General features: G+C 29.7%; 2 protein-coding genes across 2 annotated transcripts; one reads left to right on the forward strand and one right to left on the reverse strand.

Annotated features, from left to right (window-relative positions):
- The first annotated feature begins 9,479 nt into the window (after positions 1-9,479).
- fbp (fructose-1,6-bisphosphatase) lies at positions 9,480-16,150 on the forward strand. Its single transcript, XM_065501807.1, has 4 exons — positions 9,480-9,595; positions 14,292-14,332; positions 14,894-15,237; positions 15,309-16,150. Exons 2-4 carry the CDS (start codon positions 14,320-14,322, stop codon positions 15,984-15,986), a joined length of 1,035 nt encoding a protein of 344 aa, XP_065357879.1. The 5' UTR covers positions 9,480-9,595; positions 14,292-14,319; the 3' UTR covers positions 15,987-16,150.
- Dus3 (Dihydrouridine synthase 3) lies at positions 16,136-19,647 on the reverse strand. Its single transcript, XM_065501806.1, has 5 exons — positions 19,512-19,647; positions 19,252-19,444; positions 17,032-18,039; positions 16,823-16,963; positions 16,136-16,622 (listed from the first exon to the last, which is right to left on the reverse strand). Exons 1-5 carry the CDS (start codon positions 19,541-19,543, stop codon positions 16,197-16,199), a joined length of 1,800 nt encoding a protein of 599 aa, XP_065357878.1. The 5' UTR covers positions 19,544-19,647; the 3' UTR covers positions 16,136-16,196.
- Positions 19,648-19,840: the final 193 nt, after the last annotated feature.

Consider the following 19,840-nt stretch of genomic DNA (forward strand, 5'->3'; position numbering starts at 1 on the left):
GATTTCTTTCTTATGTATTCCTGGTTAAAAGGTGGTAAGCAAGTAACAATTGCCAGATGAGTGTGCAAAACTAGTCATTTTAGTGATAATTTATTGTATTTTATTTTAATTTATTTTGGAAAATATACTCGTACAATAAGAACTTCCATGTTTAATATTAAAGTAAAAAATAAAAGAAAAACAAGAGAATTAGATTAAAAATTTTATGAAATGTAAAAATAGAAAATGCGTTTTAATTTAAAATCCACAATATTTTTCTAGCAGAGCTGTTCGTATTTATGGGAAACTTGTAAAATACCCCAATGCTGAAAATTTCACTTAAATCAGATAATGATACCCCTGTGTCTCATCGACTCTGAATTTTGTCTCATCGGTTCTTTGGAATTTTATTATTATAGTTTAATTTCAGTATTTATTTATAATGTAGCCACAATCTTTACCCTAGGTCTCCACGTAGCAATTTTACCCTTAGCTACTGCTAAACCAAATATTAAAAACAAAGTTAATATGATCATGATTTCTTCTTTAAAGAGGTCTTTATTGGGTTACTTTTGAAATTATACTAAAAAGTTTGTATTTTTATTATTAATTACACGTTTTAGTCTTAAAATCGTTAGTGGCAAAGAACCTTTTATTGACTTTTAGTTAATTAAAATTTGTTTTCAATGGAAACAGTTGTTTAAATACCAAAATTTTTGACTTAATTTGGTGGTGAATTTGGTAAAAGTGAGTATATCTTTATAAAACATTTAAGAAATTAAAATAAATTCAAGCCATAGTTAGTCTGAGCTAAATAATCTGACATCAAATTAATTAAATATCATAACATAAATGGCCTAGCCCCATGTCTATACTTGACAAATAATTATCACAACATTTAATGACGATTTTTATCAAGACAAACTTGTCTGAGCTGAAGCTCTGATAATTTTATCATAATGACGCAATAACACTAGTAAACCTGATCATTTCTTCTCTTGACAACCATTCTGAAATACATCAGACATAAATATATCAAGTATAGACATAGTTGACATTTTAAAAAAAAAAATTAAAATTTAAACAATGTTCCATACAAAATTTCATTTTAAAACGTTGTTTAAATTTTAAAATTGTTTATGAATAAGGCCTTACACCCTATCTATACTTGACAAATATTTGTCATATGAATTAATGACGTTTGTTGTCAAGACAAAGTTGTCTAAGCAAAAGCAATAACAATTTTGTCATAACAAAGCAATAATACTAATAAATGGAGTATATATAGATATATCTTGGCAACCATTTTGACGTTTATCATGATAAAAATTTGTCAGGTATAGACAGGGGGTTATACATATATCCTGTAATTAATATTTAGATTTTAAGTTAAAGTAAATTAATTTCAGGGTGTTTTGACAGTTGTAAATTTAAGAAATAACCTTATTAACAACTTTTTGCTATTTAACAATCCCGTAACAGTTATTTAAACGCCTTTTCATTGAAACAAATTGATGTCCACCCACAAATAAAAAATTTGCCAACAAATCAAGGGTGGGTTTCCTTACAACCCTCTTTCAACTGACGACTGCTTCAACTAATCAACAACAATAATTGTGGGTTTGCATTTGAGAGTCAATTAAATGTCACTTAATACAGTGATTTCGAAACAATTGTAATTATATTCAAATAAAATGGAAAAAACAAAAGATAAAGGCAGGAGGAACAACTTCCAATTATAAAGCAAATCTTGAAACAAGTTTGTTTGAAAACATCCTTTTATTTTTGTTAAGGGTGCCTTAAATGGTAAAATTTTTAACTTCTATAATATAAACAAATTTTGATGAAAAATTCTTTTCTATTTTCAAGGTCCATTGTAACGATGTATATAAGGCTATATTGTTGAACCTACAATGGGTCAAAATCGGGAAAAATATTTTTTAACCCGAATTTCTTTTTCCTAAATTCTTTTTCCAAATTTTTTTTTTAAAAATTAAAAATAAAATTAAATAAAAAAAATTTGGAAAAAAAAATTTTTTAAAAGAAATTTTAAACTATTTAAAAAATGTATAATTTTGTTTAAAAAAAATATTTTTTTAAGTATAATTTTGTGAAGGGTATATAAGATTAACCCGAATTTTTTTTTCATCAAAAATTTTTTTTTGTCATAAATTCTTTTTCCAAACATTTTTTTTTTAAAAATTAAAAATAAAATTTAAAAAAAAAAATTTGGAAAACTTTTTTTAAAAAAAATTTTAAACAATTTAAAAAAAGTTTAATTTTGTTTAAAAAAATAAAAATAAGTATAATTTGGTGAAGGGTATATAAGATTCGGCACAGCCGAATATAGCTCTCTACTTGTTTGTTCACTTCAAAATAAAAATTTTATACTTCAAACAATTTTTCGAATTGTTTTTTAAACATTTTTTTTTTAAATTTTAAAATTTTTTTTTAAAATTTTTTTTTTTAATATTTGCGAAAAAAAACTTTTGTGGAAAAAAAATTGGGTTAAAAAAATATTTTTTCCGATTTTTACCCATTGTAGGTCCAACTTACTATGGTCTTATATACGTCGTTGCAAAGGACTTTGAAATATCTATCATTAGATATCCATATTGTCTATATTAATGACTTAGTAATCCAGATATATGTCAAAAATAGTCCAAAAATCGAGGTTGTCCTTGTTTTTTCCTCATATCTCAGCCATTTGTGGACCGATTTTGCTGATTTTAAATAGGAAACTTCTCGAAAGCATGTCTGACAGAATTATTGAAGATTTGGATACCGAAGATATTTGGGGTCTTCAGAAAATTGATTTTAACAGACAGACAGACAGACGGACATGGCTTAATCGACTCCGCTATCTATAAGGATCCAGAATATATATACTTTATAGGGTCGGATAATTATATTGTGGAAATAACAAACGGAATGAGAAACATATATATACCCTTCTCACGAAGGTGAACGTATGTTCTGGAATATTTTTCGCAGCTTCCGGGTCAATATTTTTATGTTGCTGATACTCGAGGGAGAAGGGTTATATATAAGTTTGTCATTCCGTTTGTAATTTCCACAATATAATTTTCCGACCCTATAAAGTATATATATATTCTGGATCCTTATTGATAGCGGAGTCGATTAAGCCATGTCCGTCTGCCTTTATGTCTGTTGAAATCAACTTTCCGAAGCCCCCAGATAACTTACATACACGATTCATACATCAATATCAATATCTCCGGAATTCTTCTGGTTCGGTTGCTATTTAAAATCGAGAAAACCTGTTCATAAATGGCTGAGATATAAGGAAAAAACCAGGACAACCTTGATTTTTGACCTATATTTGGATTACTAAGTCATTAATATAGACAATATGGATATCTAATGATAGATATTTCAATGACCTTTGCAACGACGCGTCGTGGTATGAGAATAATACGCCGATTTGAATTAAATTTCACATGCGCAAAGAGGAAGTTTTTCGAGTTCAAGTCGAGTTTAAGTTTTGAATTTGGACCTCATGACACCACCAGGAGCGGGACCAGGGGTTCCCAAAGTAGGACACCTCGGGTATGTTCAATTTTTAAAATTATCCTATTTCTTCGTGTTCCGATTTAAAAAAAATTACACATACAGAATCCTCTTCGAGCAATACATAAAACCTCGTCGTAGCTATCAATTATCTCTTATAGCTTAGGTGATATTCGCATTTGAAAATTTAATTTTCAACATTTTTACCCACCCTACACCAGTTTTTTGGTGGCCGCGTACCAAACATTCTCCAATTTTATCCATTTTTCTTTTATAGGATTAACAATATATCTATATATCAAATAAAGAAAGAAGTGTTTAAAAATCATGACTGAGTCCAAAGCTACATGCATTTGAATATAAAAAAATTAAAAAAGGCGATTTTTCGCAATTTTTTTGGGAAAAAAGTACTTTTATTGGGAAAAAAGTACTTTTATTCTTTTTAAGTTATCTAAAAATTTTCTAAGAGGATGTATAATGAATTTGTACTTTTTGAAAAGCTAACTTTACGCCAAATATTTTAAATGAAAAGAACATTTATAATTTTTGATACCGACGGGATCAGGTCCATTCAAAAAATGCCTATTTTTTATGTAAAATTCAAATTTAGGGCAAAAATTCTCAAATCGCATACTCGATATCAAAATATAGTAACCTATTTTAGATGACCCAATAAGTTCTTAATTATCTTGTAAAGGGTTCCGATAACCCCGCTCCTATTATGGATATTATAGCCAAAAAACGAAAAAATCCCATTTTTGGGATTTTTCAAGATTTTTTTGGGAATCGCGGGATACTTGATAACAAATTTCAAAATTTGTTTTATTTTTCCATTTTAAATAGAAAAATCTACATAACTGTGAAATTTGATTAAAAAATATTCATAAATAAAAATTTTATTTCAATTTGAAAAATTTGTATCTATGCAAAATTCAATAAAAAGCATTTTTTGTCATATTTTTCAAAAAAGTATTCCATGAATTTTTTAATTGTCAAAAGTTATATACATTTTTGAAAAGTAGACAAAATCCTCTATCCATTGATATATAACATGTCGTCTACCTTATGTTTTTTACGTGTGTAAAGGTGTTTTCTATCTCAGTCCTTAGGGCGATATTGAAATATAAAAACAGCCACTAGAACCAAACAAGCGAAAACAAGTAATCAGTTGTTTATTCCATTCGCCTTGGCAAAAGGGAATAAATTTTATATTCGTTGGTCGAAAGCAAGGCGAATTTATACAAGGTGGAGTCCAAAGTAAATTAATAAAGTAGCGACAGTACTACAACAAATACAACATTTACAAAAACCACAAGCAATTTTGTTTTTGGTTTAAGGTCTGAGCTGTCAAAGTTGTCTGTTGTTGTTTTTGCTTTTGGGCTTGTTGTATTTTTCGCCACAACAACCACAAGTGAATTGACAGTTCAGACCAAAGTAAAAAAAAATAGTCAGCTGTTCTACTGAGTCTACTTTATTAATTTACTTTGGTGGAGTCAGTCAAACAGCTGATAATTTTTTTTTTCGCTTTTTGGTTCTAACAACTGTCAAAGCTTGTTTTTATATTTAAATATCTACATATTCTAAGCTTATTAACAAAATGTTTTTTGTTTACATAAATAAGTAAAGCCCTAACTATTGAATTATCTACATTATATTAAGTTTAAATACTTATTTATTTAATTTTTCATTTTGGTTTTTTGACATTTGTTAAGACCAATCGTTGTTTTTGTAGAACTGACACCACCTTGTATGAATTCGCCTTGGTCGAAAGGTTAGTTTTTTTGGAATATTGAGTAGCTGTCAGTTATAGTTCAAGCAAAATTATTGTATGTGGGTCCGAAACGCATTTACCAAGGCGAATTTATATACAAGGTGGTGTCGGTGGCGAATTCAAGAAAATACGAGCGAATTCATTAATTTTTTATGTATGGAGTTTGACATTTGAAAAAACTTTCTCATTGTATCGAATGTCAAACTCCATATATAAAAAAATAATGAATTCGCTCGTATTCGCCTGAATTCGCCACCGACACCACCTTGGCATTTACGAACGAACCCAAAAATGATGAAAGAATTAGTATATTAGAGAATTTTTTACAAAATTATAGACGTAAGTTTCAAATGTTTCCATAGTTAATTCATTTTATTCATAAGAAAGTATAAATGAGATTAATTTCGAAAAAACAATCCAGTATTTATGTTAAAGAAATTTTAAATTTTTATCCACATTTTTTAGAACAAAAAACCAATTTATGGTGTCTGAAAACAAGCTGACTAGAATTTTAATCCATATGTTTATGGAAAAATACCCCAATAACTAATAAATATACTTTGGGCTAAGTGTTTAACATTTAAATTAGAGAATATTACTTCAACAGATTTATTTATTATCTTTAAACTATATTTAATTCCAAATTTGTTAGACTTTTGTTTCAGTAAATTTAGCCTAATTAATTTAAGTAAACATTTCTTAATTAAAGGTTGTTTCAAAGTCAAGTTATATTCAAATATTCCTCAAAAACTTTGTTTCTGAATTTTTCAAAAATACTAAATAAAAACATATACATATTTTTTCGTAAACAAAAACAAACAACAACCACAGTCCACAATAATAATATTAAGTATTGGTAAATGTTAGTGGAAACTGATAACAACAAATTAACAAAAAAAGAAATAACAACAAACCAAAATTAAAAAATTATAATAACAAAAAAACAAAAGAGAGCATTAGTATTTTTTAATGTATCCCACGTGTTTGTAGTATGAAACAAAAGGCCAGGCCGGGCCCCCTTTTTATTGTTTGTCTTTTACACAATTTGTTTTTATATATTTCTTTATTCCCTTTATGTTAAAGAGATCTATTTTTAGTTTAGTTCAATGGGAATACAAACATGGAAAAAAACTTGTTTGGGTTTGGTGTGTGGACCCCCACTAAAAAAAACTTTCAGATGGTTAATTTGCATAAGAAGAAGATGAAGTTGAACCAAAAGAATAGTATCTCAGTTGGGGCTCTCTTGGTAGGCTCTCACTCTCTTTGATTGGGGTATGAAGTAGTAATGACTATTTAGCGTTTTTTAAACAGAAATTTTATAGTGTTTGTTATGAGAGAAAATATGCTTGATGTGTGGAAACTATCTACTACTTTATGTTGTTAAATTTTAGCTTAATTTGATGGACTTTAGACGTTCAGTTTTAGTTTAATTTGCAACAGTTAATATAGTTAAATTTTAGCTTCATTTAAAGGTCTTTAAATAAGGAGTGAGATCGAAAAAACCTTAACACACGTTTTTTCTTAAAACTTTTAAACCAATTATTATTTGATTTTTTTTTTGATCAAGTTACCTTTGTAAAGCTTGTCAGTTATTATGTTTAATGTCAATTTTGTTCATTTGTTGTTAATCTGATTAAATTGAGTGACGAGAAAAAAATGCGTACTAAAATTATGAAATATTTTCAACAAAACCCAACTTGGTCCTACAAAAAGTTGGCCAAACAATCAAAGGTCTGCCATCAAACTGATTCCAATTTTATGTAGAAGGAATGGTCCACATAATGTTTCTAAAGCCAATAAATATAAAGCATTTTCAAAGGGGCTCCCAACACATCCGGTAGGAAAGCAGTCCGGTTAGCTCATTACTCGTACTATTTGGCAGGAAAAGTTAAAGCCAATTCGGGTTTAAAAACATACAAGGCTCAAAAAGATCCTGACAGGATCTCTGCTAAAAATTTAGAGGCCAAAAACAGAGCACGGAAATTGAAGTCAAATTTTATACAGAAAAACATACCTGGATGACGAAACGTACGTTCTGGAAAATTTTTCACAGCTTCCGGGTCAATATTTTTATGTTGCTGATGATCGAGGGAATGTTGTAGAAAAGATTAGGACCCAAAAGCACAAAATTTTTCGAAAAAGTACTTGGTATGGCAAGCAATATGCAGTTGCGGCAAAAGAATCCAAACATTTGTTACAAAGTGTTCTATAAATACTGAAATTTACATCAAGGAATGTTTATAAAAGAGAGTGCTTCCAGGAGGAGACTTCTTAATGTGTCCACTTATTTTTGGCCTGATTGGGCATCCTGTCACTATAATAAGCAAGGCCTTGAGTGGCACAAGAACAATAATGTGGTTTTTGTACCAAGAGAGGCAAATCATTCAAACAGCTTGGAGTTAAGAATTGAAGAACACAAAAAAGTTGTCCAAAAGTGTGGTAGATTTTAAACGGAGATGGACTACCTGGTCGAACAAAATTATGTAGATAAATTTTAGCTTCATTTGAAGGTCTTTAGTAGTTCAATTTTATCTTCATTTGAAGGTCTTTATATAGTTCAATTTTAGCTTCAATTCTAGGACTTTATGTAGTTCAATTTTAGCTTAATTTGCAGGTTCTTAATTTTAGCTTCATTTGAAGGTCTCAACAACAGCTTGCAAAATCATTGGGAGCTACTCAAGCAGCAATTTCAAAACGTTTGCTAGCAACAGGATTCATTCAAAAGCAGAGAAATTGGGTACCATACGAATTGAAGCCGAGACTTTGAAGGACAATTTTGGATGTCTGAAATTAAGCTTGAACGCTATAAAAGAAATAAATGTTTAAAGCGAATCATTACTTAAGAGATCGTATATGAAGACTGGCCAACCAAATGAATGGACAAACAAGACAAATATCCATGGTGCTAAGGTAATGGCTCTGTATCCAATAAACCAAAAGGTTGTTATCTATTATGAGCTGCTGAAATCTGGCCAGACCATCACAGGGAACCTGTACCGAACGCAAGTGTTTTGTTTGAATCGAGCATTGGCCGAAAAACGCCCCGAATAATGGTTAAAGTGTTTCCTTATAAAACCAATCACCCCAGGTTCGATGCCTGGCAGAGAAAAAAAAATGTTCATCATGGTTTTCGAGTTTAAAAAATTATTATACATCCAAGAAACCCCCTAACTTCCCTCCCCATGGATAAGAGGATAACATCATGGCAAATGTCTGGCAGCCGCCACCGCCTTGAGAAAAAAAGGTAGGAATAAAAGATTAGCAAGGTTCCCCTCCACTACACTAAACACACAGAGGGTGTTGTTTCTAAGCAACGACGGAAGGCTGCACTTTCATCGGTTTCATCGTGCGAGATCAGAAGTGGTAATTTTGACGCGAAGAAAAAGTGGCCCAGGACAACCAAACAAGTTTGAAGACCACGAATTGGAGATATTTATAACTCCATGAAGATTGTTTTATCTATTATGAGCTACGGAAATCTGACCAGACCATAATAGGGAACCTGTACCGAACGCAACTGTTTCGTTTAAAGCGAGCATTGGCCGAAAAACGACCAGAATATGCGGCCAGTTATGAAACAGTAATATTCCATCATGACAACGCTCGGCCACATGTTGCAATACCTGTTAAAACGTATTTAGAATGAAGTGGTTGGGAAGTTTTGCCTTACCAGACCTTGACCCGTCCGATCGATGCAGAACGCTCTCTCTGGGATACGCTTCACTTTAGAACAGAGTATCCGAAATTGGCTTGATGCGTTCTTGTTCTCAAAAGATGAGCAGTTCTTTTGACTCGGAATCCATATGTTGCCAGAAAGATGGGAAAAGATCATAGCTAACAATGGCCAATACTTTCAATAAATTTCTATTGTACAAATGTTTCAAATTAAAAGCTAAATATTTGAAAAAATCCCGCAATTTTGTGGCATACACCAAATAGATCTTTAAGAGTTGAATTTTACTTCATTTAAAGTTCTTTCGTAGTTCAATTTTAGCTTGAATCCTATGTCTTAATTAAAGTTAAATATTTACGTTTTTTTTTAATCACTAAATAAGCATTACTTTTTAGTTTCATTTACTAAAGAGTGTTAATTAAACATAATTTACTCTATCAGACTCTCACGCATTGTTGGCTCTTTGTTGTTTTATTTTTTTTAATTTTTTTTATTTATTTCAGTTTGAGCAAAGAAAAAATTCAGTTTGGAGTAACAACTCGTGGGCAATAGACCCAATCAACAAGTTGATTGGACCATAAAGGATTTAACAAAAAAAATATATTTTTTTTTATAAAAAATACACAAAAACTAACTAATTTGTAAGTAAATATTAATATAAAAATAAAATTGATAAGAATAAGAATAAATTATAAAAAATTAAAAAAAAATGATTTAAATTTACAAAACAAAAGTGAAAATTGGACTTTAAACTAAAAAAAAACGAAAGAAAAAACTTAAACAATAATAGAACAAATTGTATTTAATTTACTTTTTAAAAAACTAAGAATTTTAAAACAAATTTAAAACCAAGCACGTGTGAAAGCTAAAAGTGTATTTCAAATAAAATGATTTTTAAAAAATTATTTAAACACTTGAGTGGGTGTGGATACACAACACTGCTGCCTGCCTCTCCCCCTTTAATTCAAAATAAAACAAAAACAATTTCAGTTTTTTTTTGGGGGGCTACGTAGTTGTTTTTTTTTAAGTTGGTAGTGGAAAAATCATGTTTAATAATAATTTTTTCGAATAAACTAGTTTTGTTTTGTTGCTATAGACTAGAGCTATTTCTGGTTATCAATAGCTAGTTGTTGTTTTGTTAATAAAATAAAAAAATATATATAAAAAAAAGTGATAACAAAATCTTGTTTGTATGTTTAAAAAGTGGATCTTTTTTCAGAGACAAACACATTAAAAAAAAGGCCATTAACGACAAACACATGCCCAATAGCTAGAAATCATTAATCGACCTTGATAAGGCTTCAAGAGATATGAAAATATAAAAAAATATTCAATATTTTGTGGAAAGAGAAAACTTTACAAAGCTGTATTGAAATGATTATAAATAGAAAATTAAGGGAATAAAGATTTGACACTTGTCAAATAAAAATTAAATGTCACTTGTCAAAATAATATTTTCGAACTAAAACCTGTAAATTTCTGTAGAACAGGAGCCCAGAAAATGTGTATTTAACAAATATATTTTGAAAAACTCCCATTTTTCAATTTTATTGGGTGTATAACCTAAAAATGACAAATGAAACATTTGTACAATATAAATTTATTCAAAGTCTTAGCCATTGTTAGCTATGACCTTTTTTCATCATCCTGGCAACATATGGATTCCGAGACAAAAGAACTGCTCATCTCTTCAGGCCAAAAACGAATCAAGCCAATATTGGATACTCTATTCCAAAGTGAAGCGTATCCCATAGAGAGCGTTCTGCATCGATCGAAACAAATAGTAGTCGGATGAGGAAGGTCTGGACTATAAAGCGGGTGAGGCAAAAACTTCCCAACCACGTCAATCTAGTTTTTAAAAGGTATAGCTACTTGTGGCCGAGCGTTAACATGATGGAATATTACGGTTTCATGTCTGGCCGCATATTCAGATCGGTTTTCGGCCAATGATCGCTTCAACGAAGTATTTGTGTTCGTTCGATACATGTTCCCTTTGATGATCTGGTCAGATTTCAGCAGCTCATAATATATATAACCCTTTTGCTCCCGCCAAATACAGAGTATTACCTTAGCGCCATGGATATTTGCCTTTGGTGTCGATTCGGCTGTTTGACCGGGCTTCACATACGATCACTTAGGCTTCGGGTTGTCGTAATGGATCCATTTTTCATCGCAAGTAATGATTCGGATCAAAAATGATTTTCTTTTATAGCGTTCAAATATCATTTCGAACATGCAAAATTCACTTTCAATGCCTCTCCGCCTGAATTTAAATTTTCTAATTGATTTTGTTTTTACTGCAAAATCTCAAAATCTTGAACAACTTGTTTTTCATGACCTTGTTATGATCCGCCACATACGTAAGCATGACCAGCATTTTATGCTCAGCTATAAAACATTTGCGGAAATTTTTCAAAACACAAATTTGTCAATAAAAACATACCACTATTTAAGAAATAAATGTTTGGTTTTAATAAACAAGATATTTCAAAAAATATTTAAGAAACTTCTTTAAATTTCCGAATCATGTTACAAACAAATTGTTACAGAATTGTTTTCATATTAGATTTCATCAATTGCAAAATTATTTAGACAACAAAGATTAGATAAGGTTCTTGTTATACTAAATTTATTACAACAAATATAATGCTATAAACAATTCAAGGTTTTGACAACTTAACTAATATTGTAAATCTCACGTTTTTTATATTAAACATTAAGGTTTAATTGTGAAAATGATTTAAATGCATTTACAAAACCATCAATACTTAAATCCAGCAAAACTAATTTAGAAATCTGAAAGTGTTAATAAAATTATCATAAATATTTATGTAATTGAACTTCACTTTTCACACATAGATCGGAAACTCTCCTGTAAACTCTAGTAGAATTTTTAAGAATTTTTTTCTAATTTCCGCTTTATGTATATTTTCTCAATAACTAAGGCATAAATAAAACTTGTTTTTGTGTAATTTTTGAAAGTTCGAATTTTCGAATGTCACAAAACTGAATTTTTGAATTTTCTTTAAGAAATTCTATGTCCGAAAACATAAAATTTATATGAATTTTTTTAAAATTTTTTATTCGAATTTTTAAGTTCAATAAAATGTGGGTAAAGTAAATAGTTTTATTGGATAAATTTCAATATGTTATTAATACAACATTAAGTTCGAGTTAAGAAGTTTTAATAAATATGGCTTTTAACTCTATTTTTTTCATATTTAGTTTGCTGAGAAATAATATGTGATTTCGAATTTTCGAATATGTCAGAAAATTTGGTTTTTGTATTTCATTTTTGAAAAATAAATATAAAATAGCTAAATTTTGAATTTTATTTAAGAAATTCTATTTTCGAAAACCTAAAATTAGAAGATTTTTTTTTTTAATTTTTTATGCGAATTTTATGTTAAAATATATTCAAATTTAGGTAAATATAACCATCGATTCTAAATTTTTTTTCTATTTCGCTTACTAAGAAATAAAAGGTTGTTTTTATATATTTTTTGAAACTTCGAAAATAAGTTCGAATTTTTGAACATAAATTTTTTAATTTTTCTTTTGAAAAATTAATACAAAATCAGGAATATTTGAATTTATATGAATCTTATTTTTCAATATTTTATGCTAATATAAAAATTTTATTAAATATGACCCGACCAATAATACTAAAATTATTTTCTAATTCGACTACTGGGAAAAAATGGTTGTCTCTTCGAAATAAGTTCGAATTTTCGAATATTGTTCAAAACCAAATATTTGTCTTATCCTTTACATATTAATACAGAATAGCTTAAATTTTGATTTTGGTGTAATAAAATCTATTTGTAATACTCTTTTCAAAATAAATGCAAAATAGAGAAAATTTTAATTTTGGTGTAAAAAATTCAATGTTCGAAAAATGAAAAATTGGTATAAAAGACCTATTGTACTAAAAATTTTATTATTTTTATATTCTCTAGGCATTTACAATCATTTTCTAATACGTTTTACGTTATTTAGAAATGTTCGAAAAAAATTTCAAATTTTCGAACTTAGCCAAAAACTTAAAAATCTAATTTTTACTGCTGAATATTTTTATATTTCGTTGACTGGGGTACAAAAAATTATTTCTATATATTTTTTGGAACTTCGAAAATAAGTTCGAATTTTCGAACATTACCCAAAACCAAATTTTTAACATTCTCCTTTAAATATTAATACAGAAAATACGAAAATAATTTCGAATTTTCGAATATTGGCCAAAAACATGTTCAAAAAGTTAAAAATTCGTATAAAAGTTTGGTGACTCCAAAAAATTTTATTATTTTTATATTCTCTAGGCATATAAAATAATTTTCTTATAGGTTTTGCCTTATTTAGAAATGTTCGAAAATAATTTCAAATTTTCGAACTTAGCCAAAAACTTAAAAATCTATTTTTTAATGCTGAATATTTTTATATTTCGTTTACTGGGGTACAAAAAGTTGTTTCTATACATTTTTTGAAACTTCGAAAATAAGTTCGAATTTTCGAACATTACCCAAACCAAATTTTTAACATTCTCCTTTAATTATTAATAGAGTATAGCTTAAATTTTGCTTTGGTGTAAAAAATGTTAAGTTCGAAAACTTAAAAATTGGTATAAAAGTTTTGTAACTAATATTCTTATACGTTTTGCGTTATTTAGAAATGTTCGAATTTTCTAACTTAGTCAAAAACTTAAAAACCTAATTTTTAATGCTGATTTTTTTTAAATTTCGTTTACTAGGATACAAAAAGTTGTTTCTATGCATTTTTTGAATCTTCGAAAATAACTTCGAATTTTCGAACATTACCCAAAACCAAATTTTTACCATTCTCGTTTAAATATTAATACAGAATAGCATAAATTTTAATTTTGGTGTAAAAGATTTTATGTTCGAATAGTTAAAAATTGGTATAAAAGTTTTGTGACACTAAAAATTTTATTATTTTTATATTCTCTAGGCATATATAATCATTTTCTTATACGTTTTTAGAAATGTTCGAAAATAATTTCGAATTTTCGAACTTAACCAAAAACTTAAAAATCGAATTTTTAGTGCTGAATTTTTTATGTTTCGTTTACTGGAGTAAAAAAGTTGTTTCTATATATTTTTTGAAACTTCTAAAATAATTTCAAATTTTCGAACTTATTTTTAGTGATGAAAAAAGGATTTTTTAATCAAAATCTTTCTTAAACTAAATTCGAGAATTATTGTTTTCTCTTTAGTATTTAATTTTACTTTAAATTTGAATATTTAAGTTAAATTTCTATATATTCTTATGCAAATATTCTTTATTAAATATCTTTTGTAAATTTTATTATATTTCATACAGATTAAGAGTCATAAAAGTTTAATACAAAATGGCTGACAAAGGTAATAAGTTTTTTGGAACAGCTATTAAATGCAAAACTAAACAACTTGTTCAGCGTATTACCAATTGAATTCGAAATAATATTGAATCTCAAACTAACTTTAACTGACTGTTTAACGATGTCGAAAGTAAAGAAGTAAATTTGTATCAAAACCATTCGAAAAACATATAAAAAACTAAATTTTTCATACATAATTGTTGGACTCACTTTTCTTTCGACATCGTGGAAACATTCAAATTTTAAATAGCTACTAAATTTTTGTAATTAAAACTTTCCTATTAAAATTCGTAATTGTAATTAAAAATTAAATGTAATTTGACTTACCCCTAGTTAAAAAAATAATCCTCAAAAGCAAATATCTGCGTATTTAGCTAGCTCTTCCTTTCCAGCAATTCCTATAGCTTTGTTTTTGATTAGCAAAATTTTGCATGCTTTGTGTTGTTACACTTGTTATTACAGCTCCTTTATTTTTAAGCCACCAATTAGCATGAGTTCTTTTTTCTGTGTTAAACAAATTTCTTTAATTATTTAAGCTAACTTTATCCTTTTCTAATTCCTTTAGACAACATGACACAACAAGGTCAAGTTTTTGACTCGAACGCCATGACCTTAACACGTTTCGTGTTACAGGAACAGCGTAAATTCAAAAATGCCACCGGTGATTTGTCACAATTGTTGAATTGTATTCAAACCTCGATTAAGGCTATTGCTTCGGCGGTACGCAAGGCTGGTATTGCCAAATTGCACGGTATTGCCGGTGATGTGAATGTACAAGGTGAAGAAGTTAAGAAATTGGATGTTTTGTCCAATGAATTGTTCATCAACATGTTGAAATCTTCATATACCACTTGTCTGATGGTGTCCGAGGAAAATGAACACTGCATCGAGGTGGAGGTTGAGAAACAGGTGAGCATTTTTAGATAAGATTTATTGAAAACAAAATTTAATTTCATTTTTGAATTGTTTATTTTTTGTAGGGCAAATACATTGTTTGCTTTGATCCTTTGGATGGTTCTTCCAACATTGATTGTTTGGTATCTATTGGCTCAATCTTTTCCATTTACCGCAAACAAACCGAAGGCGTACCCTGTGTACAAGATGCTTTGCAGCCTGGTAATCAAATTGTAGCTGCCGGTTATGCTTTGTATGGCTCAGCTACCGCTATTGTCTTGGCTTTGGGCAAGGGATGCGGTGTCAATGGATTCACCTATGATCCTTCTATTGGTGAATTTATCTTGACTGAACCCAATATGCGTGTACCCGAGAAGGGAAAAATTTATGCCATCAATGAGGGTTATGCTGCCGACTGGGAGGCTGGTGTTTTCAATTATGTTGCTGCCAAAAAGGATCCCTCTAAGGGTAAACCCTATGGCGCCCGTTATGTCGGCTCTATGGTAGCTGATGTTCATCGTACTATTAAGTACGGTGGCATCTTCATCTACCCCGCCACCAAATCTGCCCCAAATGGCAAATTGCGTTTGTTGTACGAGTGCAATCCCATGGCCTATTTGATGACTGAGGCCGGTGGTTTGGCCAGCAATGGCAAGATTCCTATTTTGGATATTGTGCCACAAAAGATCCATGAAAGATGTCCCATTTTCTTGGGCTCCAAATTGGATGTTGAAGAGGCTTTAGATTATTATCAAAAAGCATAATTTAGTCGGACAACAATTCTCTCCTATTGTGATTAGTTTTTAAGTTATGTTTTTTATTTTTTATTTAAATGTGTTTTTTTGTTTAATTCTAATGATTTTTTTTAAACGTTTTCTATACTGAAAATATATTAAAAAAAATAAAACCAAAATTTTTTCCAAAAAAATCTATAATTTTTATTATGTTTTGTATTACCTTATTAGTATAGTAGTTTAATATGAATTAGCTTTATGCTTTGGCATAAATGTATAACCCTCTGGTACTGGGCCCAACAGCATTTCACTTAACTTAACCCAATCTTGTGAGTTGGGCGAGCTCATTAATGTTTCCATTTCATCGCGTCCTCTAAATGATTGAGGTCTTTGATTGATTTTTTGCGGCGGCTCCATCATGAGATCGTAGGGTATGTAACGGTATAAGAAAGATTGCCATTCCAGCAAGAAACGTCTAGTGTTCTCTACACCTTTAGTATCGGAACCCCAATGTTCGAGGCCATAGTTCACATATTTACGCATCATTTCAAAACGTTCGGCAGAGGTAGGATCCCAATTCTTTTGTTCCTTGATTTCTTTGAAAATCCAAGGTTTTATTAAGGCACCACGGCCAATCATTACCGAAGATACATGGGGAGCAATTTTCTAGAGAAATCAATTGAAAAAAAAAACAAAAAAAAAATATTTTTATTAAAAAAAAAAAAAATTGTGGTAAAACAGCATTCGCTGGAAGAAACACAATCCTCTTATGGTGAATAGTATTCAAATATTTCACCTTTATTAAAAGGTCTGCACACAATTTATTGAGAACAAAATCTGCTTGCTTATAAATTGTTTTTACTTACCCTCTTTTCCATATAGTCTTCATAGCTTAAAATATCACCATTACCAATGACTGGTATATGTTTAACTTTGGCAGCACATGCCTCTATATATTCCCAATTAGCATTCTTGGTATAACGTTGTTCCCTTGAGCGTCCATGTAACTAAAATAAAACAAAACAGTTAATATATATTCTTGATTTCGTTAATATCTCAAAATTATTATACTCACCGTTACCGCAGAAGCACCCCACTCCTCTACCATAGGCATTAAATCATGGGCCACACGTTTATCTGCATATATGCCGGTGCGCATTTTCACAGTAAAGGGTATTAAAGGATTCATGGCCGCACAAGTTCTTACTGTCAATTCCAAAATATTAGTTCTCCTCATCAGGGCACTACCGCCTCCCTGTTGGTATATTAAATCGATGGGACAGCCAATATTTAAATCTAGAAAATCTACTTTGGCTGTTTCCTGCAACAACTGAGCTGTTTGTGCTATTATATTGGGATTATTGCCACATATTTGTACACCAAAAATATCCTCGGATTCATGACGCTTTGTAAGAGCCCATTCTTGGGTCATACCCTTAACCAAAGGTACACAACAGGCCATCTCACCACAGGTTATATCGGCTCCAAATTCTTTACAAATACGACGAAAAGGTAAATTACCCACTGTTGTTAAGGGAGATAATACTAATTTCTCAGCAAAGTCTATGGGTTTATTTTGTTTTACATCTCTGCCCTTTGTTTCCTCCTCATCCACACAAGATCCTACGGGTTTTTCTTTGTTCTCTTCTTCTTCATTTTGTTTTTGATCTTTTTCTGCTGCTTGTTTTTCCTTTCTCGCATCTCGCAATTTTTCAGATTCTGTTACCAGCTGCTTACATCTGGAAAAATCATAATCCCTTTTGCGCAAACGTATTTGCAATTCCGAGGTGATGCCATTGCATGTGGAAGGAGGTAAATTTTCATTATATTCCGGGTTTTTGATATTACGACCCTCGCTATCAAGATGACATTTGGCAAAACGACAGGTAACACCGCGAGGACAATAACCTTTGGCTTCATATACGGGACATTTTTCGGCCAAATCCTCAGGTTTATTGGCCATATATTGTTCCAAGTCATGGACATAGCGGCAATTTTCCAAAGCGCATTTCTTTTCGGTGGGACCATTTATTAAGGAATGACAGAGATGTAAATTGCGATCTTCTTTATAAATGGGACGATGCTAGAAATTTGGAAGGAGGAGGAAATATAGAATTTAGTGTAAAAACAAGTACATAAGAGTAATATTGAAAATAGTTTTTGAAAAAAAATTTTTTGGTAAAAAAAAATTATAAAAATTAAAAAAAAAAAAAAATTATGAAAAACTATTTTAATTTCAAAACTAAAAATTTTGTGAAAAATTATTTTTTTCCGATTGTCGTTTCGAATTTCTATCACTGGATGTCAATATTGTCTATGTTAATGACTTAGAGCTAGTTTCTTACTTGTCAGTTAAACTCAGCTTAACACGCTGTTATATTAATCCTAAACATATTTTGCCGGAATTTAACCAATGATTGTGTTTCTCACTAGTGGATTAATTTTGTTAGCATTGCCATACTTTTCAGTCAAATCACATGTTTATTCTTCAAATTGTTTCATATAAATATGGCAATACTATACATTTTATAAGAAAAAGCAACCGCGTTACATAACTTTTTTTGTAAATTTTAACTTTCTAAAAGAAAAAGCGACATAAAATGTATATTAAAAATTATATTGATGTTAATAAAGCAAATAAAAACAAAGAGCTGCTGTGCTGAATTGTTTATTTTATTTTCCATCTGTTTGTGCTTTGGCATTTTATACTTAGGTTTAACTCACCAATGATGCTCAGTTAAACCTAGATTATATAGCATATAAACAATAAGTGAGAAACACAATTTTTAGTTTAATTTAGGTTTAAGCGAAGAATGTAGATTATCTCTATCCCGGAAACTAGCTCTTAGATATCCAGATATAGATCATAAATCGATGTAGTCCCACGAATTCCTTCCGAAACCTTTCCTTTAGAATGCTAGTAAACAATTTTCTTTATGACAATTCACAATAGTTAAAACGTTTCGTTAGAAGGATAAGTTTCGGTAGCTCAAAATTTCCTTTAGAAGGATAGATCTCGATAGCTAAAATACCAATTAGAAGATTAACTGACGCTTGCTCAAAATTGACTTTAGAACAATCCTCGCTACTCTGCTACTTCAAAAGGAAATCTCTTTAAAAATATTTCTCGAGGAACAAATCAAGATCCCAGTACATTTTCATTTTTTTTTTTTCAGTTAATATTCATATTTTTAGTGTTGACGGCATTTGAGAGCTATCAACACCAACAAAATTATTAAAATGCAAACTGTTTCGACGATCTTAATTTATGCCTTTCTCAATTTTAATTTCATACCTTATTTTGTCCCCTTTTCCGATCCTTTTTATTATTTTTCTGAAATTTTCTTCCTTTACCATTCTTATCAGTCTCAGTAGTCTGTTCGTTTGTGGGGTTACCTTCTCCTTCTGAATGTTTTCTTTTGTTGTTTTCCTCTTTATTTACATTCTCAGCGGCTGCTGCATTTTTCTTAGCATCTTCAACTAAATATCTGCACAAGAATTTTTTAATTACAATTTATTGCTTTTATAACGCCAATATTTAACACAAAAACTTACTCCGGTTTTATATAACATATGCCAGGTTCCATTTTTTATAAAATATTGCTTTAAATTACACTTTTTTTAATAGAAATATAATAAAATATTTAACAAATTCTTGCTAGAACTTGCTACACGTGCGACTCGAATGAAAACAAAACTAGAATGAGTTGAAAAGAAGAAAGAAGAGAACAAGAGCCAGACAACAGGGTGATTCATAAATTATTGACAATAAAAAAGGGTTGCCTGTTTCAAGAATTTAATAAACATTGAAATTTAGAAAAGAATTTCAGCCAATAAATTTAAATAAATAAGAAATTGTATTAATATTATTCAAATATTTTAAA

The sequence above is a fragment of the Calliphora vicina genome, chromosome 2 (genome assembly GCF_958450345.1).
Source record: "Calliphora vicina chromosome 2, idCalVici1.1, whole genome shotgun sequence".
NCBI lineage: Eukaryota > Metazoa > Arthropoda > Insecta > Diptera > Calliphoridae > Calliphora > Calliphora vicina.